This window comes from Tachypleus tridentatus, chromosome 13 (assembly GCF_004210375.1).
Source record: "Tachypleus tridentatus isolate NWPU-2018 chromosome 13, ASM421037v1, whole genome shotgun sequence".
NCBI lineage: Eukaryota > Metazoa > Arthropoda > Merostomata > Xiphosura > Limulidae > Tachypleus > Tachypleus tridentatus.
This window is the reverse complement of record NC_134837.1, coordinates 91,828,130-91,855,082: the sequence shown is the minus strand read 5'-3', so window position 1 is coordinate 91,855,082 and position 26,953 is coordinate 91,828,130. Positions and strand designations below refer to the sequence as shown.

Here is a 26,953-nt window from a genome sequence, read left to right as displayed (position 1 = left end):
CTGTACTATCTGGGGACTAACATTGTAGAAAAAGCACAACTGAATCAAATGTATATATATATATATATCATACTATTTAAGCCTATACTGTTTAAGACATTATTTTATCCACATAATTTCATGAAAGCAAAAAAGTTCGAACCAATAGTCACACTGCCTAACTGCTCATACATAAAGCGCGATTGTTTTTAGAAGAGCTTAAACTGCTTTATAGCCAGTTTTTGTACAGTTTTGTTTTCAGAATAAGTTACATTAGTACAAAGATTGGTGCTATATTTATAAAAAACTGATTCAATATCATAACAGCACAATGAAAATTTTATTTAAGTTACACCTATTTAATACTGTCAACACATATATATATATATTTATTTATTCTATACAAAATTGTTCAAAACTGAGTTAAAACTTTCATTAATGGTTGCTATAAAAGCTTATTCTACATTCTGTATGACCTTTAAGCACACCAGCTATACTTTATAAAACACTAAGTTATAGAAACATTGATAGCATTTTGTTATTCTTTTTAACTTAATAAACTTTTTAATATCTTTCTTTCTGACTTTCCTGATTGTCACTCGGCTCCTTTAATTTGCACAAACATATAATTTAATATAGTTTTTGCTTATTAATGTAATCGCTCTTGGTTAATCCTTTAGTTATCTTACTTTTACTATTTTGAAATCAATCAATGCCTCAACTTACTGTTTTAATTTTCTCTACATTGTTACATCCACTGTATTTATTTTACAGAATTTAAAATTACACTAGTTGTCGTAGAAAACTCTCAAAATCTGCAAATAGCACTCTTTAATCATTCGATCGGAAAAATAGCAAATTATAGCTCTTTATTACATTCGACAGATATAAAGAATGGTGAACATACATAACGTATTTCATTTTATTCAAAAAAGAAAATATGTAAAACTATTTTAGAACACATACATAGCACTTTTGACTTGATTAAGCATCACACAACATACAGATTGTTACCTTTATACAACTACGAAAGCTAAACGTCTGATAGCTATACTCATATAGTGACATTTATTATGAAAACATGTATTATTAGTAAAAATTGTCTTTACTAAGATTTTATTTACCTATTTCCATCTACTAATTAACGTGCAGAATTCTGGGATCGATAATATTATATTCTATAAATCATGCTTAACATTTTCAGCGTTATGAAAGTGATATTAATTTCTAACTATCCTGTAAAATGAAACAATTAAATGGTAGTGTTGCTAACAGTGTGCCCTCCAAGTGGCCAATAGGTCAAAATTAGATGAGTTTCTTGTTGTTGTTATCAAAACCGTAGTATCTCTGACTTAGCAATATAACACTTGTTACGTAAGATACCACATAGATTGTGAAATACTAAGCGTCACTACTTCTTAATACTGAATGTCTTTTCCCATCATTTTGTATTATTTCTTCCATAATGTTAGCTGAAGACTTAAGTATATTTACACGAATACACGACAATGCATTATCATGGGTTGTTTATATTACTATTAGAACAATTAAAATGGTTTTTAATTTTTGGGTGATGAAATAATGAAATATATCAAACCAAACGATTCCTACTATAAAATTAAAACTTTGATAAGTTGTTTTATAGTTCGATGTTTTTATAAAGAGATGATACATGTTTACCCATAAATAAGAAACATAAGACGTTTTCTGATATAATATTAACTCTAATCTACGTTCAGAGTTCAGCTGAATCAAATGGACGAATTACTAATCTAGTTAACTTCATAATACCTTCAAATAAAAATATTAACCTTTGTGCTTAAGAAAGAGTACATTTGTTAATATAAAATACTGTTTATTTAAAATATAATACTGATGTTGGAAATGGAAGCATTACGGATCAAGGATCTTTAACGACCTTATTCAAGATTAAGTCTCTTTCCTTTCTTCAGCATCTGGTTTTCCGGATACATAAACTTGGTTTGTCGAACTTAACAGAGGATCCTGCTCATTATCCTCATGAACTGGATCACCGAAATCTATATTTGGTTGTGGAATTACTTGTGGTCTGATGTCATTGGTAATTCTGCTTTGATAATTATTTCTAGCAAATGAATTTAAATCCAAATTCTCAGAAGAGCATAAAGTGTCTTCAGGAAGGGTAAGGGTGTTCTCGTTTCTGAGGTTCTCACATGGTTGCTTCTTCATGTTATTTGAAACAATCGGATCTCCGAATAAGGAGCTTAACTCAGTGGAGTGACAAGAACGACCGACAATGCTAGAGGTTGGAGTGGATGTAACAATCCCCTTGGTATTAGAAACATCTGTAGCTTGAGTTGCTTTCAAAGAAAGATCTGGCGTTCTTGTTACCGCATTTATGCCTGTAGGATTCTGCTGGAAATGAACACTTGGAGGAATCTAAGAGGTAAGACGAATAGCTTTGAGTTGTTTACTGGAACCATGCTTGATGTAACATACAAATAATACATAACTTAAAATAACAGCCATCTTGTGAGATATAATGAAATACATCTTTATATATAAATAATATGAATTGTCATGTGAAATATTTGAATGAATCTCATTAAAAGTAAATTTGCTTTAATATCTGTCAACTGTTTACTTTTAGGCACCACCATGCCTCTTCGTATAATTACGCTTTATTGAATCAGTTAAGATAACAAATTAACTGTCTTGGCAGTTATAAATTAATAATTTTAATTTAAAATGTTTATGGTTATTTTAACACACAACCCATAAAGATCATCAAAGAAGAACCAATTCACAATAAACCATTTTAAATTCATGGTGTAAAGAGATATTTCGTTTTACTTTTGCTACTTACTTATTTAACGGGGTGTTCTAATCAGTTGTTTTCAGAGACTGTCTTACGAACATTAAAATTTCTCAAAAAACTTACAGTACAAAATTACTTTAAAAACCATTTCGATGCTTAAATAATTGTCTTAACAAACTATTTGCATAAAATACGTCAACCGTATTTCTGAAGACTGCAAAGGTAAAAATTACTAGTAACTGTAAAATAGAACAAAGTTTCACACACGACTAAAACTTTACCTGCAAAACATGGTTTCTGCGGTCTTCACTATATTCTTGAAACTTGGAAATAACGCACAACAAGCAGTATACCTAACCAAGAAAGAAATCGTTATTAAATAAAATAAACTACAAAAAATTTTGTTTGAGAGTTTGTTAATGCAATGTTTCAGCCATGGAACTGGAATTCTTTTCATTCATAATTTAGTTAACGTAGGCCTAAGGAGACTATTCAGTCAATATCAAACGTAAAATATGACAATGTTGCGATCTAGTTTATCGCATTTTCTAAAGTATTTATAATGAACAAGATACAATAAAAATATTTTTACAATGGTACTTCTAAGTAACAAACTCAATTAGGTAAAATTAAAATTGTTTCGTTAAGATGACTTTTCATCTCTTCAAAGGGAGATATGACTACATCAAATGGTGATCCTCGAAGTTAACAGTTAAGATGTTCTTATTGTTGATATTTTTAATCGCTTTATATATATGTATGTGTTTGTGTGTGAACTACGTTTTGAACAATTTACTTTTACTTTGAATGAAGGAAGCAAGGGTGATATTCAGTAGATGGCGTTATTTTGACTTTTCCCGTGATGTGGACCAAAAAGGAGTGTTGTGATGACAATCATAAAATCTTTTGAGTGAAACAGGGAAATGTAATGATATTTAAAATAAGTAAATATTTTATTTTCGGTGCCATCCAGGCCTCTTTAAAGTATCCGGACTTATCAAATCAGCCTAGATGCGACAACACCAAAAAAGTCGAAAAGCTATTTTTTCATAAAGTTGTTTCAACAACAATTGTTTCGGTATGAACTAGATGAAATTGCTTAATTGCAATGATTATAAATCTTATTTTCGTCACTATATACCGCAATTAGGTTTTATAACTTATTAAAGTAACCTATTTAACTTTTTTTTTATTCACGTTCAACTATCTGACCATAATTTTTAGAAATTTAAGGTTGAGGATGCAGTTGTTGTCCTGGTATGTTTTAGTACCAATGATGTGTATGTATTGTAATTTCTTTGATGTTCAGACACTCTAATATGAACAGGCCTCTTGCTTTCTCAAACATAATGTTTTGAGTGTTCAAGTTTAACGTGATAAACTTATTTTTTTACGGCTTGAGGTTATATTAAACTGAGTAAAGATGTTTTTAAGAGTAGGTAGAGATTCGAAAACTCTATTAATTAATATTGAATATTTCTATACAAATGTGTTAATTTTCCTCATATTTGGCATATATGGCAAAAATCAATTTATAATTGTCTTATTAAGGATAACAATTGCAAAAAAACAGTATATTTGGCACAATAATAAGTAGAATTATGATACTTAATGTAACTTACAGTAAAGATGTTACAATCATCAGAGTAAAATTCTATAGTGTTCGTTAAGTAAGAATTTAGTTCCAACCCATAATGGGCTACATAATTTTTTTGAAAACAAGATCAAAATATAGATAGTAGGTTAATTAAACCTGACAAACGTTTTATTAAACAATTATGACAGTTACAACACCATTAAGAAAAACAACATGAAAGCCAACACTGGAAAAACATTGAGAGGCGTTCTCAAAAAATTAAGAAAACCCAATGACATAGAAATCTGTAAAGCCGACAAAGACAATTTAACTCCAAAAATTATGAGTGTGACATCTCAGAATTATTGACAGGTGAAACGTAGAGGAACTTAAGAAAGATGCATCACAAAAAATACTGTACAACGTTAACTTCGCTGTAAATCACTAAACATTTTAAGCATAAAAAAAAGGAATTATATTTCTACCAACTGCAACACAACCAGAATGTGTGATTTACATAAAATACACAAACCTAGTCTACCATACAGACTCACTGTAATAGTTTAAATTTTGCTACACACTATTTAGCTAAGTTGTTGGTTAAAAAGTAATTTAAATATCAATAAATGTAAACACACTGTTAAAAAAAACTATCGGTTTTATGAATTGTTTATTTGTTTTGAATTTCGCGCAAAGCTACATGAAGGCTACTTGCGCTAGCCGTCCTAAATTTAGCAGTGTAAGACTACAGGGAAGACAGCTAATCATCACCATCCAACGCCAACTCTTGGGCTACTCTTTTACTAATGAATAGTGAGATTGAGCGTCACATTATAACGCCCCCACGGCTGAAAGGGCGAGCGTATTTGGTGTGACAAGAATTCGAATACGCAATTTGTGTACCCAGTGTGCGGTACGATTAATTGTCTTTGATATATTCAAATGGTAACTCTTCAATGTCAAGTAATTTGTTTAATAAAGTACCTATAGCTTTCTCTACTGGAATATTTGTAAGCAAGGAAACATCTAGTAATAGACACAAGACATTCTCCTCAAGTTCAACATTTTAAAGATCTTTCACAAAATCGGTCCAAACATGGCCAGGTGGTTAAGGCACTCTACTCGTAATCTGAGGGTCGCGGGTTCTAAACACAGAAGTTAAAGGGGGGAAACCATTGTAAGACCTTTGATATGTTGAGTGAAAAACTTGCGATGTTTCTGAAGAACTAGGTTAAAGCAAGCTGTAATAAAACCTACACACTATAGGAGATAGGTAGACAACGCTTTCATGAAATGGCGAAACAACAGCGAAACCCTGAAAAATAAGAACATCTAAGAAAGATAATTCATGTTGAATGGACTCTATGGCAAATTAATTCTTAGTTCATTGTCGTCCATGTTAAAAAATGTGACAGCAAATTAAAATTTAGTGTATTGTGTAAATTGTCTGCCGTCAGCATTCCATCACATTACAACTCTAGCCACCCTTTGAGTCAAAACCTAAGTACGTTGTACACATGTGTCTGGCGTGCCCTCAGTGAAAGAAAAACAACTACTGATGAAATATTCAAAACGAAGTTCATTCCAATCATCAAAAAGTAAGTTAACCAGTATATCAATTGTTCCTGTTATTTCTGAAATATATTGCGAAAGCATTATGATTAAAAGAGCGTTTATTTCTCAAAACAAAATTGTCAACCAGTTACGAACACTAAAAGTTTTCGAAAAGAATTGGAGGTAAAGATGGAATATACTACGTCAGTTGTAGTTACAGTAAAATATACACAGGGCAAACAAGAAGGAAATTAAAAACAACAGTGATCTAAGAAGACTAGTTTAATTTTAAACATGGTAATGTAGCATTCTTTGCTGTAACGTAAGTTTCAAAATCAGTGTTTCTTTGTTATTAAACAGAAAGCTATATGCGTTGTGAGCTCACCACGAGCGTCGAAACCCGGTTTTAGTGACGTAAGCTCTCACACTTACCGCTGATCCATCACGGGGAGGAACACTGGAAAGTGTTGAATAACAATAGCTCGCATACAATTATTTTCTTTGCGAAACTTTTTGATAGTTTGGGTCTTTAGGGTAAAAGTACCTAGTAATCCATCTACGACCTATCCATCATATTTCAGTGATGCAAGTCCGTAAACTTACCGTTGATCTGCAAGGAGAGGGGTGGCAGGATTTTTGATACTTTGTTACTGTGGTAATGGACCAGAATCACGAGCATTGAGACGATGCAGCTCTATAATGAAATTATGAGTTTAAAAATTAACAATTAATGATTCTTAAATACATCTTTGCCTTTGTATGAAATGTATTTATTTGTTTCAGACGTCTTGCCTTAAACTACACAAAAAACTACCTTCACATAACTGTTTCCAATATTTAAGTGATAAGCTAAATGAAAATAAGCTGCTTAATAGCACCCACAGACTAATCTTATCTGGTGATATAGTTAAATTTCACGGTTATTTTTACAGCACCCAAAGCTTAAACTGGGGAATGTGTTCTTGCGACAAGAAGTCGCAAACCATGAGCCTTTGCATTCGCAGTCTGAGTACATTAACACTTCTCTCCTCGTTCCTGGCTGTTGACCATATTTGAACACTACTTTCCAACACCGCAGTATTATATACATAAGCGAGCTTTTGTAAAAGACGGATAAAGCTTTGCAAAACCTCTATTGCAAGTAAATGTAGATTTTTAAAACCAAGTTCAAGTAAATCCAGTCCATTAGAGTTAATCTAATGGCTTCATAGATACCTTATTGAATGGAAATATACTGATTACAATTTCTTCGGCCATTTTCTTCGTAGAAACGGTTATTTATTTTCAGGCGGTTGCTGCTAGACGTTCGTTCTACAAGCCTTGATCAAATTCGTGTAATTGCTTAAAATCTTGCTAACAATACCAGGAGATACAACTATGTTTACTATTAGGCACTTGTTTGATGGGAGAACTCTTTTTTCGGAAATACAACTCGAATTGTCGAGAATGTGTTATGAGATAAACATGTCACTCGAAGCGCCACGGCTGCCATCAGCGTGCATTAATCGAGCTTAAAAAGTGCTATTAACCCTTTGAATATAGAAGTATCTTTAATTTGGTGTTTTTCTGTAACATATGTTGAAATCAACGATAATAGCTTGTTAAATTGAAACACCATGCGATAATATAATGATGTTTTGTATGCATAATTCATTTACATGTTTATTTATTTATCAATACATATTTTTAATGTTACTTAAAAAAGGGAAATTGCATGTTCTACTTGAAGAGTTGGTTCACTCAAAAAAATAATTTTACCGAACGCGATAATATACATTGCATATGTAAATTACTTTTATTAAGTTTGCCATAGATTTAAATTCACACTGACATAGCAAGTGTTATTTGTGTAGCAAAGTAATATTATACTATCTAGTTAATTAAGATAATCTTTACAGTCACTATTGCCAAGCAAACACTTTTTGTCAGGCTTGATTTTAAATTAATGTACAGTATTTATACTCTTCTATCTCCACTATACCTGCGGTGGACTCAGCAGATCGCCCGTTGTGGTTTTACTACAAGAAAAACACAAACACACGCTGTACCTAAACTTAAGTGCTTGTTTGTCAGGTGTTTCTTGTGGTATTAAGTAGAAATAAATACCTTCAGTGTAAGACAAATAGTTAAGGCTATGTAAGAAATCTTCTAAGTCCTAAAACAATTAAACATCATTGCGACACATAAATAAGCTGTTGAAATATTATTTACGTTTCATAAGGAAGGTGACAAACATTCAATACATATACACTGAATACATTTTAATGTACCATGAAATCCAGGTTTTTGATTGCTTCACTGTAGTTGCGATCAGGTTAAATTGAATAAAAATTGACGGAATTACTATTAAAATAATCTGCTATAAAGCTATTATAATTATAACTGTTACAATTAAGCAGTAAAAGCGAATCTTATAAAAGAACATCACAATTTATATGTTATTGTCAAGTAAATTATTCAACCAACAGCACTTAAGAGTGTCGCGAATTAATCATAAGGGTAACATAATTATAAAACGATTGAAGAAAATATTACGTATAAAAAAAGAAAACCAACAATATAAATAAGTGCCATTTGAAACACGTGCATGTATAAAGTGTTTAAGAAAAACAAATAGATAAACTACGTATATATATTTACAACTGTAAGTAAAAAATATGTTTGAGGGCCAACAGTAAACACTAAAGTAGGTCAGTCAATAATGTATTGATATCATGATATTTCAGTCTCTGTTGTCTCTCATTCCCGATCCGCTCTTCAACTTCCTGACCACCACTTTATTTTTATGATGTGTTGTGGCACATTAAACGTCATGGAGGAAGTTTTTCCTTTTTCATAAACTCTATTGGTTATATTCCTAGCTATTTTTTTTTACAGATTCCCAAAACGAATGTGATATTTTTCTTGTTTTATTACAATAAGCGCAAATTTTCCTGTCTACCTAATATAGTTTTTTTTTCGCATCCACATTCTATACTGTACGTCGTATCTTTTTGTTAAAGTGATTATATTGGTTCTTTACGTCAAATAATATGATTTTAAATGTATTTTAATACGAAAGCTACTTAATAACCGTGCCTACTGTTTGTTTCCCTAAGTTCTTCACTCATGCCTCTCGCATACGAACTTAGGTAATATTCTGACGGCCCGGCATGGCCAAACGCGTAAGGCGCGCGACTCGTAATCCGAGGGTCGCGGGTTCGCGCCCGCGTCGCGCTAAACATGCTCGCCCTCCCAGCCGTGGGGGCGTTATAATGTGACGGTCAATCCCATTATTCGTTGGTAAAAGAGTAGCCCAAGAGGGGGCGGTGGGTGGTGATGACTAGCTGCCTTCCCTCTAGTCTTACACTGCTAAATTAGGGACGGCTAGCACAGATAGCCCTCGAGGAGCTTTGTGCGAAATTCCAAAACAAACAAACAATAATATTCTGACATGGTGAAGTTCAATGGTTACATTTTTCATTCGTTGATTTATCGTCTGTTTAAGGAGATTTATTTATTTAACTTGGGTAAACGTTCGATTTAATATTTCCGAGTCCCACAGTTTATTCTCTGAGAATACTTTTAGAATTTAGTTTTTGCTCTGTTTGCCAAATATTTAAAAATTCCATGTTTTTCTTCAAAAAAGTGATTCAAAGAAAAAAAAGTGTTTTCTTCCTGTTTACTTACGCCATATGCTCAGCTTGATAACTAATACGTCCACCTATGGGGGTTGGTTGTTGCTAACTTTTATTATGTGAACTTTATAGCTGAATATTTATAGGTCTCTTTACATGTGATGCCATACCAAAAATGTTTCGTCAACGAAGTGAAATCAAAATTTTACCGCCAAATCTGACGTTTTTATAACATATTCAAATCGTGTCCACGCACAGTTACTACGTGAGAAGTGCTGGTGGAGGTCCAACAGAAGTATCATCTATCGTGTTGAAATAGGAGCAGTTCGAAGAAAATTAAGTTATTTGAAGGAGTTCGTCAGCGGTTGCTCAAATGAATTAAGAGAGATTTCAGTCTTTGCTGTATCATTTATCCATAATTTATTCATAACAACAGTGAGAGGGCTCTTATAAACAGAAAAGGTCTGTGGAGTAAAATAGGTCTTTGACAAGATGTTACCTGTTTCCATATAACTGTTGTATTAACTTATAGATTGGAGTTAAATAAGGAATATGATAGGACAAACGAAAGATTGGGTATGTAAATTTTGCATAAGCCATATATATATCTGTGGACAAACAAAGTTAAATTAGGTCAATGTATTGTAACTACATTCATTTAATTATCACATTTGACGCAATTTCTTAAGTTTTTGCTTTATTTCATACTCTATCTTAAGAGCAGGCCCGGATGTAAGCTTTCTCGAATTTTCACAGATGAAGGTATTGATTTTTCACCATAGTCTATCTTATACAACAGTAAATTTTCTTTTATCAACTGATAATATAATAAAGTTGTTGGCTGTCCCAAGGTTCTTTATTTTCTCTTTCTTTCAACATATACTAAATCCTGTTTTTTATACTATGAGACATTTTCTGTAGGACTGATAAAGTTCATCACTTATATGATTGTGTGTATAATGGAAAAATGTAAACCTCTTGATAGTACTGAAGTGTGTAAACTAGAAAGCACTTAAATATGTAATTTTAGTCTTTAAATTTGTGATGTGGCGTTAACACGGGGAGATTTGTATTTTACATTGATTAGTTTTTTTTTAAAGCCATGCGTACTTATGCATCTGTTTAACTTTAAAGAATATTACATCTGTTGTATAATTGCATATGTTAAGATCTTTGCTGCGTCGGTAGGCTGAAGTTTAGCTGAAATATACAATACAATAATGTAAATATATTGCATAATATATTATATATAATAATAATTGTGAAATATTGCTTATCTTTGACAAAAACAGTGTACACATGTTCACCTGTGTAAGATGCTCATTGTCCGAGCCTTTTTGACACAACATTATAATCATCATGACATTTATTCAGTACCTACAATGACGTATAATTATGCTAACTTACATTTATGTACATTATGATAAAACTCCTGGCTGTACTGGCTATTTATAGATTCTCTCAAACTAAAAATGTGTTTCGTTTGTTTTTTTGATTTTGAATTTCGCGCAAAGCTACACGAGGGCTATCTAAGCCAGCCATCCCCGATTTGGCAGTGTAAGACAAGAGGGAAGGCAGCTAGTCATCGCCACCCACCGCAAACACTTGGGCTACTCTTTTACCAACAAATAGTGGGATAGACCGTACATTATTGCGTCCCCACGACTGAAAGGGCGTCATGTTTTGTGCGACGGAAATTCGAGCTTGCGACCCTCAGATTGCAAATGGAGCCCTTAATCACCTGCCCATGCCGGGCCTTCCTTATGTGGGTAAGAAACGTTCAATAAATAAATGATGAGCTGGTTTTACCCGATGTTCAATATAACCGGCGGTCCGGCATGACCATATAGATAGGGCGATTAACTCTCAATTTGAGAGTCGCAAACTCGAATCCCCATTCCACTAAATACGTTCGTCCTTTCAGATGTGGGGACGATATAATTTTTCGGCCAATACCACTATTCGTTGATAAAAGAGTAGCCCACGAGGTAGTAGTGGATGGTGATGACTGTTAGCTGACTTCCCTCTAGTCTTACACGCAAAATTAGAGAGGGCAAGCGCAGACAACTCTCGTGCAACTTTGCACGAAATTCAAAACAAAACAAACCAATAAAAACTGGTAAGCACAGTGAATCGATCAAACCGAGCTTTGCAAAACTTGCTAATCAACTTCAAGAATCCAATGGAACCACTTGAGCGAAGAAGAGTGGTATACAGTATAAACTGTGGATATGAAAAAAAAAAAAACTATTGATGATACAGGAAGAACCGAGGTCACCCAATTTAAAAAAAAAACCCAACAAAATTCCTCATCCGTTCTCTAAATCTGTAAAAATTAGCTGTGGCGACCCATGTATGAGTATGTAGCTTAGAGACTTTATGAAGCTTAATACACTACAAAATAATACAAATAGGAACTGGTGATTAGGAAGTTGAAGAACAGACCTAGTAAGATTTTGAACAAACTCTGAAGGAATTATGATATCAATCCATTATGGTTTGACCTACTTTAATGTTTCTATTAGCCCTCGAATATATTATTAGCGTTAGATTTTAATATAAATATGTGTGTGAGATTATATGTTAAAAGATATTTGTGTGCCCATACATACGTTGTTTGTATTTATTTTTTTATTTATGAACATATGCTCTCGTGTTTAAAATGACACTTGATTTTAATATTAACATTGTAGTAGTTTTCCGTTGATTTTTTCTCACATCTAATATTTAGTTGAATTGTTCCATAAACTGTTTCCCTCCCAACGATTTACTCACCACGCAACATGTTGTTTGTCACATAAACCCCTTGGCAAAAATGCATACACTTAATGTTTATTACTAGATTCTCTTGTAGTATTCCAATTATATCAGCCATACTTTGTTTATAATGTTATTAAAGTTAGCCTGATGACAGCTACTACAATAGTTGAAAGCTAGAAGTGATTAAATTTCCACGTAAAGTAAACACCTACTTATAGTACGTTTATTGAATATGTGTGTAAGTTGTATTAAATGAAGTTACAAACCCAACAACAGAGTAAGTTTAACTATGGTGGTCTTGCTTGAGGGATGTTTATAGCGAGTAGATCTTATAAATAATGGCAAAAGAAGAGGGAGGACTAGCTGCCACTAAAATTGCATTGGAGGCAAATGGCTTTTGAACCCCCAAGAAGTAAGAGCACGCGCTAATGCATTCGTTGGATATCGATTAAAATTCCAGCTTCGTTTTGATGATCACACCCTCTTTTATACACTTTGCCACCCACTCCTCAAAATAATTCCAGTGTCCGTGCTTACTAAAATTCTGATGTTTTCACTGTTGTCAAAAATAAGAACCCTTATTGTACTTTCATTAGTTTTCACTATATTCTTAGCTATATGTTAAATATACAAGTACGTCAGAGGATGAAATCTAAATCGAAGAAGTCAGGTTCTTTAAACATTTCTAACTCTGTAATTTTTAAACTAAAAAAAGGTTTGATTTATATGCATTTTATTAGTATTAAACACATTTAAATCAATCAAATATTATTTTTGGAAGTTAATGCTCAAACGAATTATAAAGTAAAATGCATATTCGTTGCCCATTATAGAGTAGAAAGAACAGATCATCTGCATCACGAAATATCTCAGAAGAATTAATTCTCTTAACCACTCAAGCATAGACAAACTAATAAATAATGCTATTCTATTCATTTTTATATATCAAAAACTGAACCTTTGGAAATAATAAGCTAAACAATTAGTAAGATGTTTTAAATTAGGGAGTTAAGCTCGAGTGACCATCATTCACACGTAAACAAACAAGAAGATATTTTTTCTTCTAAAGGTTAACCTAAATATATGCCATTATTGAATCGATTAGCACAAGAACATAAGTAACTTCGTAAACTTCAGAAAAAATGTTAATTATTAGGCAAAGTATGCTATAATTAAGGCACCATCAAATATAATTAATTTATGGATAATTATCATGTGGTATAGTTTCATAAAACTAAATTGTTAAAACAGTTATTCATGAATCACAATATAAACTTGGTTAGCGTTTTGATAATTTCAACAAAATAAACAATCACTATTTCCTGATTGGTTTGTTTTGAATTTCGCGCAAAGCTACAAGAAGACTATCTGTGTTAGCGGTTCCTAATTTAGTAGTGTAGGACTAGAAGCAAGGTAACTAATCATCTCCACCCGCCTCCAACTCTTGCGCTACTCTTTTACCAACAAATAGTAGGATTGATCGTTACATTATAACGCTTCTATAGTTGAAAGGACTAGCATAATTTGGTTTAACAGCGTTTCGAACTCGCGACCCTCAGATTACGACTTGAATGCCTTATCCACCCGGCCATATCAGGCCTCGATATCTCCACAAAAATAGAGATTTATCAACCACAAGTAAGTTACAGAACCCTTATCACTGGGTACAAGTGACAAAAAGGTATAACTCATGGGTTTTATAAGTAAAAAAAAAATTTTTTTGTTCTTATTTTTCAGGTAGGGTTTCTAAAATTACGTTACGTTTATAAGCAAATATCTTGTATAAGTTAATTACGTGTGTGTGTGTTTTCTTATAGCAAAGCCACATCAGACTATCTGGTGAGTATATTAAGTAAAATATTAAACAATTCACAACTGATTAAATAAATAAATGTGCAAATAAGAGATATAGTCAGTTCGCATGAAGCTATTAGAGTGAACTCTTACCTCCAGATGGCTCAGCAGTAAGCCTTAGTTTTAATATATATAAAAACTACTAAAAGAGAACATAGCTGTTTAGTCCTTAAAAAGCAATCAAGCAATCTTTTATATTACATTTTTGTTGATAAGAGAAGGCAAATAGCAATAGCTTTCACTTAATGAGAAGGCAAACAAGGGCTCAGAATATTAGTAGTATAACCTTTGTGTTAATTTTTAATCATGTTTTCTTTTATTAACGTATAAAATATATTACCTTGGCATAAATAAAAGATCAAAATTTTATCTTAGAAATTTGATAACTACGACAGATAATTCAATGACAAGTGTATTTACTTTAATTTTTCATGATTATATCAGCTTTTAAAGGATATTTCTTACGTTAATTTTTAAGTCTTAAAATCTGTTGAACATAATAATAGTTGAACTTACTTTTGCATTTTGCTTATTGTTTAATTCACAAAGCCATTTTTTGCTTATTATAAGTACGATTGTTTGTTTGAAATCAAGACAGAGCTACACAATGGGCTATCTGTGCTGTGCCCACCACTAGTATCGAAAAGCGGTTTTTAGTGTTGGAAGTCCGTAGAAATACCTCTATGCCATTGGGAGGATATTGCAAGTAATAACCTGCCTGTGTGACTAACTATTTGTTCAATAATAGAATAATTTTTAATATACTTATATCTGGCTTTGGAATTAATGTTCGTGTAGTTCATATAAAAAGTTAACAAAACATTTATATATATAATATATATATGTATTTGTTTTGAAAACGTCTAGTAAAGATAATCGCATAACATTTTTCTGTCGTGAATATGTAGTTCAATAAATCATGAACAACATCTATAAGAAAGCTCTAAATAAAAAAATAATTGAAATAAAACATTAATGTTTAAGCTTTAAATTTCCGCTCTTTTATCAAGAAAGATTTCTGCAGTTTATATTCAACTGTTTTACCCTCAGGTTCTCAGTCTTTAAAGAACTGGACGAATAAAACAATAATATTTCTAAAGGTATGGGAAGTTCTTTTATCTTACCTTTTTGTGAATAACTAATTCAATAAACGAGGTTTATTCGTATTTTATATTAAAAATAATTACTTTCAACAAGAAATTTTTTCAACAATAAAAATAATTTTTATAAAAAAGTAAATAAAAATAAACTTACATTAAGTATAAAAGTAATAAAGTCAACAGCAAACAAGATGATTACGCCAGGATCAGAAGACTGAAATGAGATACAAAAAACAGACATCTTATCACTAAATTACTATTTCCAATGTTTCTATCTTTTACTTTTAATCATAACTTGTTCTTTGTTTCTTTTAAGGAGGGTTAGTTTGATTTAATCTCACGCAATCTATAAATTTTATAACAGTTGTTCAGAGAAAATTGTTCAATTAATTGCTACTTATTTCAACTGATTAATATTTATTTCTTTTATAAGTATGTTTATTTTTCTTAAGTACATTTTAATATTTCTGCCAAGTTCCATAAATAAAAGGTGCTATATTTGGCAGATTATTATTTTGCGAAAAACGAACTGATAAGACACACTGACTTACTCACCACGTCATCAAGAAGATAAAGAGATACAAACAAGTCCAAGAGCGTTGCTACGGGAACAGAGATTATCCAAGGGAGCAAGAAAATTCTATTATCCTGCAAAAGAAATAACGTTATTACATGAGTATTTGGGAATACCTTTTGAAACCCGGCGTAAAATTAAATTAACAAATTTCAGATAAAAAACTGAAACGGTCTGAAATGAATAGAATAAAATCTAAAATTAATAAGCAATAAAATGAAAAACACCAGGAATGATTTAGCTTGTGTAAAGTGCACCATGTTATAAGCATAACTGATTGGTTCATTTATGCAAGTGAGTTTAACACCGACCAAAAATAGAGTATCTTCGCAGTATGTTTCTGATACGTAGTCAAGATAGCGTGGCGCTGTCCTCAATTCCGAACTACTGACCAAAGGGTTTGTTTGTTTGTTTGTTTTTCAATTTCGTGCAAAAAAGCTACATGAGGACTATCTGCGCCAGCTCTCTCTACTTTAGCAGTATAAGACTAGAGGGAAGACAGCTAGTCATCATCATCCACCGTTAACTCTTGGACTACTATTTTACCAGCGAATAATGGAATTGACCGAAACATTATAAAGCCCCAAATGCTGAAAGGACTAGCATGTTTGGTGTGACAGGGATTCGAAGCCGTTATCTCAAATTGTGAGTCGAACACCTTCAAGCACCTAGCCATACCAGGCCTGACCAGAGGGAAGCAACTGGCTGGGAGTAGGACCTATTACCTTATCATTTTTCAGTGTTCTTTATAGTTTGTTATTATTATTTTTAGAAACACACACCCGGTGTAAATAAACTGAATTTTACCTTCTACTACTGTTGTACGCTTAAGATGTTTGACACCGATCTTGTCACAAGCTCTCTTCCTTCCAGTAATCTATTCAATATTTCTCTAGTAATAACGGCTAACTTTTGAATTAAGAAGTATTTGCTATTTTTATTTTTAAAACACAAGTTTATCAAATAAAAATGCTTCTCTTAATTACATAAAATGATATATATTCAATATCATATGTTAGTTGTGTTGTTTTTTTTTCTTTTTTTTAGAGCAAAACCAAATTGGGCTATTTGCTGTGTCCTCCGAGGGAAATTGAACTCTGGATGTGAGCATTGTAAAATGATAAACTTAGTGCTATGAAACCGGAAGACAAAATTATATGTTATAGACTAAACATAAGAATAACTAAATTAAATTTAGAAAACTGTTCATTAAAGTAAATATTTTGACTTCTTCAGAAAAAGTTATAAAATGACAAACATGTTGACACTTTTATTTTGGGAGTGTTCTAAGCAAACTGATTGCTCAGAAATGTAGTAGAAGCAAGCAAAAGTGTTCATAGTATTTACGTCCAATACGCTAACAAATATATCCATTTAAAACTGCTAAGACATGTTTGCAACATTGCTGAAAAATTTTATCAATTTCCGGATAGAGTTCAAAGAAAGTTTTCCGCATTCCTGTAACAATACACTTTTTGCTGATCAAATATGTTTAGTGGGTGAGAGAGGCATGAAACTCGTCCCTGAAGTTGGATATAGATGTTTGCCAGGGTAGAATTTGTCCATTCAATTCTCAACATAATTTATGTTCAGAACTAGAAGAGAAATGTCATATGTGCATGGTAATGAAGCAGCCTCATTATTCATCAAAATTATATCAAATCTAATCGAATCATCGAAAGGCTCAATAGTAGTTACGAGCACCTTTTTACCATAGCAGACAATATTCAAGGCACCATTCGTAATAATGTACAGAAAGTTCGCCAATTATAGACGATTTGGCCAGGTATGACCAGGTGGTTAAAGGTGATCGACTCGTAATCTGAGGTTCACGGCTTCGAATCCCAGTCACACCAAACATGCTTACTCTTTTAGCCGTGGGGATACTATATGTGAGGGTCAATTCCACTATTTATTAGTAAAAGAGTAACCCAAGAGTTGGCGGTGGGTAGTGATAACTAGCTGCTTTCTCTCTAGTCTTACACTGCTAAATGAGGGATGGCTACCTCATATAGCCCTCGTGTAGCTTTGCGCGAAATTAAAAAAACAAACAAACATAAAATATTTATCTTTGTCATATCATGAGAATCTGTTATGTTTAAATTTTATGCAGCCGCTACAATAATTTCAAGATAGAATCTAGAAAAAACTGGTAGTCATGAACGAGTTTCTCAGAGATTATTTTCTGCAGATTTTCTTAAGTTTGGCAAGAACTAAAACTTAGCATATTTCCAAATTGTAAATCAGTGCTGAATTTGTTTTGACAAATGTTTACCCCTTATACAGAGACCGTCTAACTCTCAGGAGGTGGAAGAGAGATCCTTTTCGATGTTATTAAGTGGCCTGCTACCTGTCTGTCATATTTTTGATTCCCCATATTTTGCTTTTCCTAGCTACCTATATAAGGTACATTATTTTCAGCAACTGTCTCATTGCTCCTGAATTTCAATGGAAACTTTCCATAGCTGACACAGTCATCTCATTGACTTTAGTTACTAAGACATAAGTCTAGCATTGTGTTGTATAATTTGGAAATTCTTTGTTTTTTCCCTGACATTTTTGTTGATTGACTGGTATTTTGTTTTTAGAACATGAACATTTTTTGTACCTGTAATATCTAAAAATTGAAGAATTCAGTTTCTAACATGGAGTTGTGAAAAGGCTGATGTAGAAATCTTCATCGAGATTCGACGGCATTAACAATAGGAATGACATACATACTGAGAATAGTGTCTTTAAAGACAGATAGATTGAATATTGTTTGAAGTTGAACAGATACAAACTTCACAAGCCAAGTAGAGGTAGATATGTTATAGATAAAATAGAGAATGAGTCATCAACAACAAAGAGTGTAGTAAGAAAAGAGTTTAGCCAAATGAATAATGTGATAACAACCGGCACTGATGACATTGTTGGAAAGTTGTGGAAGATGGTTGATATCATATTGCAAATAAGTATAGATATCTGCTTGAAAATACTTTTGCCCAGAAACTGATGTTGAACGATGTTCATCCTGTTATGTAAGAAAAGCAATATGATAGAACGTACAAACCACTTTTCAATTTGTCTGAAAAATTACATTAGCAAGATGGTGATGAAATTCATTAGTGGTATGTCGGAAAAAATATAAGACAAAATATCACTGAAAAGCAGAAAGTTTTATAAAAGATATATTGACTATAGACTATACTACGAAATTCCAGAACATTAATGTGAAGATTCCAGAATACTTAATATAAGTTTATCCCTGTTTAACTGATTATGCAAATAGTTTTGATAACGTAGCAAGTTTTGGGGGATGATCAATGATGTTTGAGATGATCAGCTGTCACTGTCAAGATCAACAGTTTGTTATGTGGATGAATATAAAAAAGACCAAGTTGTTCAGCACTGAGATGTCTGAAATTACGTACTGGAATGTGTGATATTTCCATATCTCTTTATCAGAAAAGAGACCAAGTTGTTTAGTACTGAGAGATATTACATGCTGGAATGTGTGATATACTCATATCTCTTCAACGTTGATGCTGAAAACATCAGAAGAGAACTACTAAACAGTATTAATCGAAGCGTTAAGAACAGATAAAAGCACGTAACCAATTTGAAATATTTAGATGATACGATATCTACGTGATTTGGCAAAATGTGTCAAGGAAGTGATCGAGTGACAAGAATGTTATTAAATACTTGGAAGACATATATAATTGTAACTGATAAACGAAGATATGATAACTGAGAACATTTTACGGTCAATGGGAATGATCTGGGAGGATATAAACAGTGAATGTCTTGACACAGTTATCAGTACTAAAGGTGGCAGTACTGAAGAGATCAAGCATATTCTATGAATCGCCACAAAGTAGCGCAATAAACGACGGTGAAGATGTGGAAAAGCGGTATAACAACTGCGATAAACCTTCGACAGTCCTAAATTATTTTTTGCAGTGGTAATGTATGGTTCAGGATCATGGAACATAAAAACACTCAAAAGAAAATGGATGCTTTTGAGGTGTGGTATTACTGAAGAGTATTGAAGGTGTCATGGAACAAATGAATAATAGGATCAAGACATAATAATCTCTCTTGATTCGAGAAACTTACGTCACAAGACGTAATTGTTTGATAGAGATAATTTATTCAAAGGATGGTAGGCGGATGGCGAGGAAGACGAAGGCTAGTGACACTATGGACAAGCGATATTAAGGCTTGAACAAGTAGGAGCGTGCGTCAAGATTATGACCAAACAGATATTTGTTTCTCTTTCTAACTTTCAAGGTAGATATACTTACCAACATTCGAGATACATAATTCATTCCTAAAACTACGTTTACTTTCACAAAGAGTTTGAATCATCTCACTAAAATATAGATCTAGTACTACGAACATATTACTGAAAAAATTGGGTGTCAATAAAGAATAATTACATTAAGATATTACAGAATAATGTTCAGTTAAGGTAATCCAATCAATTTTCTTTTAATTTTCATTTTCCCTTAAAATTGCTATAAATCATGGAGATAAATGTAAGTACGTAGTCTCAAGGATAATTTTATAATATTTTATAACCCTAATAAGTATCTTTGAAGCTTTTTCTTCATTCCAAATATAGTTGAAAACTAGATCTTTACCTCATAAAAGAAAGTATCAACTAAATTACGAAGCTTATTATTCCTCGCTTCAGTAATTCAGCAAATGAAGAAAGGTGAAGTTATCATGCCTATGTTCATTTTTGGATTACAATTTTAATAATTCATACTATGTCTGTAAGAAAGCGTGCTCTCGATGCTTGATAGTTTTTCTCTTGTTTTTTATAAGTAATAAATATTGCTACATACCGAAGTATTGAAGAAAATGGGGTCATTAAAAAGAATCTATAAATGGCATTGAAGCTCAAGTTCAAATTTCATTGATGTATATTATGATGAAAATGTCATAATGAAACCAGTCGCATTCAATTTTCTTTAAGTATTTTGATCTCTATTTTTTAAAGATCGGTAAACCTCACACATGACTAAATATGGATAAAGAAACAAACAAACTTAAATCAACTGAATCATCATAGGAAAGAGCTATGTATAAGTAATGTATAATTAGCAGATGAAACTCAGAGGATGTAATTTAATTTTAAACAAGGATCAAACTCTGACCCTTAAAGCAAGTTTTGACAAGTTTTCATCAGTAGCATTTTTCCAGCTTCTTCTGTCGAAGGCACTAGAGTTTTTGTAAAATGTTTAATATACTTTTATGTTTTTTTATCCTAACTCTGATTATTGTAATGGATACATGAACATACCTTCATTTTAATGTCATAAATATATCTATGCTTATATCTATGACGTAGTGATTTTTAACTATGATTGTTTTTCCTTGTATCATTTACGAAAAGGTTTGTTTTTAGATATGTTTGTTTTAGAGCAGACACATTTCGTTCTCGCTTTGTCTACCGAGAGGAATCGAATACCGTATTTTAGCGTTGTAAGTCGGTAAACATACCGTTGTCCTGCCGGGTAAGTACATTCAGAGAAACAATTTGTTTTCATATTTGTTCCATTTATAATTTCTCCCTTCTGTTTTTTAGATTTTCATACCAGCAAAAGTATGTACAGCGAACACTGCATGGTGAGCGCTATGTATTTGTTTCTAGCTGATGTACGCATGGGTACTGAAAGTGAAATATGTGAGCCGGGCTAAACACTTGGCTATGACCTTATATCTAACTAACTCTATGGGAGTTAGGCTTGCATAAGGGTACATATCAGTCTTATGGTGACAATCAGACCAGCAGTTCGCCAATTATAAGCGGATGTATACATATATGTTAGCTTATATAAGTATGAAGGGGTGAATTTTCTTATTCACATATACTTTTGCTACAGTCTTAAGTAGGAGTGATGCCATAAAAACAATATTGTCATGATTGATTTGTTTGAATTTCGCGCAAAGCTACACGAGGGCTATCTGTGATAACCGTTTATAATTTAGCAGTGTAAGACTAGAGAGAAGGCAGCTAGTCATCACCACCCACCGTCAATTCTTGGGCCACTCTTTCAACCAAAGAATAGTGGGATTGCCACTCACATCATAACGCCCCCACGGCGTAAAGGGCGAGCATGTTTAGTGTGACGGGAATTGAAATCCACGACACTCGAACTACAAGTCGAGTGCATTAACCACCTGGTCATACCGGGCTATACTGTCATGAGATTTTTGATTTCATAAAATATATTTTTATTAAAAAGTTTGAGCAGCTGCTTTTTCTAAGCATTAAATGCTCAGAGTTTTGAAAATAAATTGTATATAAAGAATGCTTAATAAATGTATTACTCACTATTGATATTATTATGGACATCACAATAGCAGTTTACTTTTAAATACGTTGTTTTAGAGCATACTAATGTATTTAGCATCTACATAAACAAAATTGAGCTCTATACTTCAGAATTGTCTTAAGACATATATATGTGTGTACACGCACATTGAGTTATTAAATAACACTCATACATAAGGCGGTGGTGCACAAATATAAGGAAATTTTTTCATCTAAATGCTAAAACTGCTGTTTAGGTATTTATAAATTATTTTAATTTCCTATAAACTATACTTCCACCATTAGTGCAACTAAACTTATTATTCTGTCTAAACGCTAGTTTTCTTTGCAAATAAACAACAAACTTTTCATTTTAAGAAGATCAGATAATTTTCGTGTCACTTAATCGTAAACACCGGGTGTTTTTGGTGAATACATGCTTATACACTAATCTATAAAAATAGGAATACAAAAGAAAAAACTAATAAAACACAAAATGTCTGAAGGAGAAATACGGTGAATTTTTGTGGCCCTTTATGCAAATATCACAAGTCAGTTTTGGTATAGAAACCTAAACAACACAGTAAAAGTAAATGGTTAAAGGATTACAACCACCAATTATAATTGTCATATAAAATGGAGAACATACACATGAACTATCTTTATTGAACGTTTCAGATTGTTTGAAAACTAGGATTTACTTCTATTCGCAGTACCCAAGGAGAGTTGAAATAATGTAAACAAAAATGGTTGTATGAAAATTATTATGTGTATTAATAATACACTTGAACATACTTTTCGGAAGATTGAGAAAAAAAGAATCCATGCATGAAATAATTGACATAAACACTTACCATTGCAGTCAGTATAAGTTGTTTCATCATTTAGACGTAACAAGAGTTGTGTCAAAGTAATTTTAGAAAATGTTTGATGTCGGATGAAACCACGTATTAATGTGTACATCGTTTTGTCAAATTAACCATTATATTACCTAATACAACAAATAATGGTTGTAGCACAACTCTTGTTGTGCAAAACACAGTATTGTTTTACCTAAGATTATAATACTTTTCGAGTTAAATGATGTACACTTCACACCATTGCATAATTTATTAATAGGTATATCATTTTAATCTGGCCTAGCATTGCCAGGTGGTTAAGGCACTCGACTCGTAATCGTAGGGTTGCGGGTTCGAATCTCCGTCACCCAAACATGCTCGCACTTTCAGCCGTGTAAGGGTAAAGGGGTAGCCCAAAAGTTGGCGGTGGGTGGTGATGACTATCTGCCTTTCCTTTAGTATTACACTGCTAAATTAGGGACGGCTAGCGCAGATAACCCTAGAATAGCTTTACGAAAACTTCAAAACAAACAAACCAAACCATTTTAAGCTTTTGGATTTACGTGTTCTCTTATGACAGAGTTTGCGAGATCTCAGTAATAGCAGTGTCAACTATGTTCACAGAAATCTCATTAAGTTTCAAAGACTGCGACTGATTACATTAAAATACCTGATTAACTTTCCTAAAATTCTGAATATAAATCATGTCACGACAAGAGGGAACCATATGGTACACTCTTCACGATAACAACTATGCACAACCCAGTTACTGACAAATCCAAATGACATACTTTCTTGTTAAAGTGCTGTTTAAAGTATTCAAATACAAAATGAAGAATATCAGAACTAAAATACCATAGGTTATTTTTGTTTCAAAACAAATCATATCAATAGAGATTATTAAATGTAGTTCTATGTATTTACTCTTTATAATATCTTATTTTACGAAAAAGAAGCAAACAATGATTATATGAATTCAGTGTTTGATTTGGATTTTTTTTTTAATTTCGCGCAAATCTATTTGAATACTATCTGCGCTACCGTACCTAATTTAGCAGTGTAAGGCTAGAGGGAAGACAGCTAGTCATCACCACCCACCGTCAACTCTTGGGCTTTTCTTTTACCAACGAATAGTGGGATTGACCGTTACTTATAACGCCCCTGAAAGGGTAAGCGACCGTCAGATTACGAGTCGAGTGTTTTATCCACCTGGCCATGTCGGGCCATCAGTATTTATATGATAAAATTGTAGATGTTGGAAAAGCTTTCTGATTTTTAAAATTACATAATAATCATCAGAAAGTTGTGCAAAGATAGGAGCTTAGGCCATCTATGACTGTAATAGAAATCACTTGATTCAATTATATAATCATATTTATTTAACGAAAACAAATTCAAGTACTCAGTCCTGAATATTCAACATTTTTTCTTCCTAAACTCAAAATCTGCACATAATGTATTACGTTATCAAGTTATATTGATATGTTTCGTACTATGATTTAATATAAAAGATAATGCAACAGATACTTTATTGTTTCTCAATCAACTAAAATATTGTTACTAATGTATCGATTAAGTTTAAGCTATTTACTTAAACCGTGATACAAATCTTGTTAATGTGTGATTAAGTTGGAAAATATTTGTCTACAGGCCACACGAAGGAATAAAGTATTTGTTTTTGAGGTAACGTAAAGCCTCCCAGTGTATGTCTGCGGACTTACAACGTTAGAATTCTGGTTTTGATAAAGTGGAGAGCAGAGCACAGAGAGCCCATTGTATAGCTTTGTGCTTAATTACAAACAACAGCAGTAAGGTAACTTAAATATCTTAATTTCTGCACGAAACAACATAAAATATTTAGCTGTGTGAATCCTCATTTTTATCAAAATAGAAAATAATAGTTATGGTAACCGTTAAAGTACCTAAAAATAGTGTACAATCTATTTAAATAATAATTATTTTATTTACAGCGTAAATGACTCTAATCGTTGAAATATTTTCTATATTGTTTCTCTAGTACTGAAACCTAAAGTTGTCAAATACCATTTGTAAGGCACAAAAGATAATGTTCTATAAATTCAATGGTATATGCAACCAAAATATATTTTCAAATCTGAAACCTAATTATTAGAAAATGTGAAGAAATAAATCGAGTGTTTTAATAACCGTTTCAAACTAATATCACACATTAGTAGCAATTACATGCACGATTATACAAATAAGTTATAAGAAAGTAAACTGATAACATTATATTTTATTTTTGATTAAATTTTAATGGTACATTATAAAACAGTTCTGAATAATTGGCAATGAGGTAACAATATGTTCCCTTTTTTAATACTTATATTTTAAAGTATTACATCATAATTAAAATTAATTTATAACTTTCTTATGCAATTAACAAAACGTAATGACGAAAAACATTATAATGCAGTAACTTTGCCATAGACTCAGTCTTCAATTCGTTATACCATGAAATAACATTTATCGGTTAGCTTCTGCGTAATACTTACGACACAAAGGCCAACGAAAAGAAGGACACAGGATAGAACGCAAGTTCCAGATGATACTACCATAACAATGGAAAACGTAAGAAGAACTGTGGAGGAATAAAAACAATGGTTTGTAGTAAAACATAAGCAACAGAAAAACAATAATAATTCTAAATGGATATTGAAAACTCTGTAATATATACATACATAGCTAAATGTAATAAAATATAGAACTTATTAATCAATAATTCCCCCAACAATATGAGATATTTTGTTGGAACAATATAATAATACACAAACACTCTCATATAAAAACAATAAAATAATGTTTCTGTTTCTGTAAGCCATCTCATAAGCATGACTGATTTAGTAGCTATAGATGTAATCAAGACCGATTGGGTGATATCAGTATATGTTTTATGCAATAAATAACTCGAAAAATAGACTTATTATTATTGTTTTTATTCAGAAATGTTATTTCAAATATAGGGTTAATCACATAAAAATATACTGATCTCGATATATTCAGTTTTGTCTCTTCTTTAATCTATAAACAATTTAAATTTATTTAAACAAAAAATCTCAAATTTTGCTTTATCACAATGAAAGTAAGAAAAAAAGACAATAAAACAAAGTAAAAAAATTCAATTTCTAATAAACAATTGTATTTTATGTTTTACTTGTAGCTATTTGCTTATTTTGTGGATCGTTTTCGAATTTCAAGAAATGATGTACCTGGAACTTCAATCACGACTTTTAAATTGAAGACACTAGCAATCAGAACTATCGTGTAGAAAATCTGAAAAATAAAGATAAATAGTTAAAATTTTAAAAATATTGTATTTCACATGTTTTAAGTAAAAAGTTAATAATTATAAGAGATTAGAATTTTTTTTGAAAGATGTGTACATTATCTGGAAATACGTGAATCATAGTTACGTTACATAAAACTAGATGTTTTCAAAATATAAATATGTATTTTTAAGAAGCTTTTAAACGTTGACGCATTATAATGTTACGGTCAATTCCACTATTCGTTGGTAAAAGAGTAGCCCAAGAGTTGGCAGTGGGTGGTGATGACGAGTTGTCTTCCCTCTAGTCTTACACTGCTAAATTAGGGACGGCTAGCGCAGACAGCCCCCGAGTAGCTTTGTGTGAAATTTAAAAAAAAAAACTATAAAAGGAGCAAAGTGTGAGAGGAGTTATTGTTTTGTAAAGTTTGACTAATACGTAGAACATATGATATTCCTTGTGGCAGTAAGTAATAAGGTTCGAACCCGGCTTCTCAACATCGAAATCCAGAATTATGTTATTTGGTCAACTCGCATCGAAAGTTTAAAATGAGAAGAAATAATTTCCACAATAAACTGTGCTATTTTTATCAAATTCCTTTAAAACATAGAGATATACTTTTAGTCAAAGTGAATTATTTAAAGTCACTTAGATATCTAAGAATACCAACATAATTCCTAGCAACAACTATAACTATATTGATATAGGATAT

The 26,953-nt window shown here is 32.1% G+C and overlaps 1 protein-coding gene across 1 annotated transcript in view; it reads right to left on the bottom strand.

Moving 5' to 3' along the window:
* Window positions 1-300: 300 nt before the first annotated feature.
* The window catches only part of LOC143237038 (uncharacterized), a 40,719-nt gene continuing 14,066 nt past the window's right edge, over window positions 301-26,953 (bottom strand). Inside the window, exons 2-7 of the mRNA XM_076475872.1 lie at window positions 26,185-26,248; window positions 25,471-25,556; window positions 15,793-15,885; window positions 15,392-15,451; window positions 3,058-3,129; window positions 301-2,397 (exon numbers count right to left, since the gene is read on the bottom strand). Of these exons, the coding sequence (XP_076331987.1) occupies window positions 1,909-2,397; window positions 3,058-3,129; window positions 15,392-15,451; window positions 15,793-15,885; window positions 25,471-25,556; window positions 26,185-26,248 (864 nt within the window). The 3' untranslated portion in view covers window positions 301-1,908. The remainder of the gene's footprint in view (window positions 2,398-3,057; window positions 3,130-15,391; window positions 15,452-15,792; window positions 15,886-25,470; window positions 25,557-26,184; window positions 26,249-26,953) is intronic.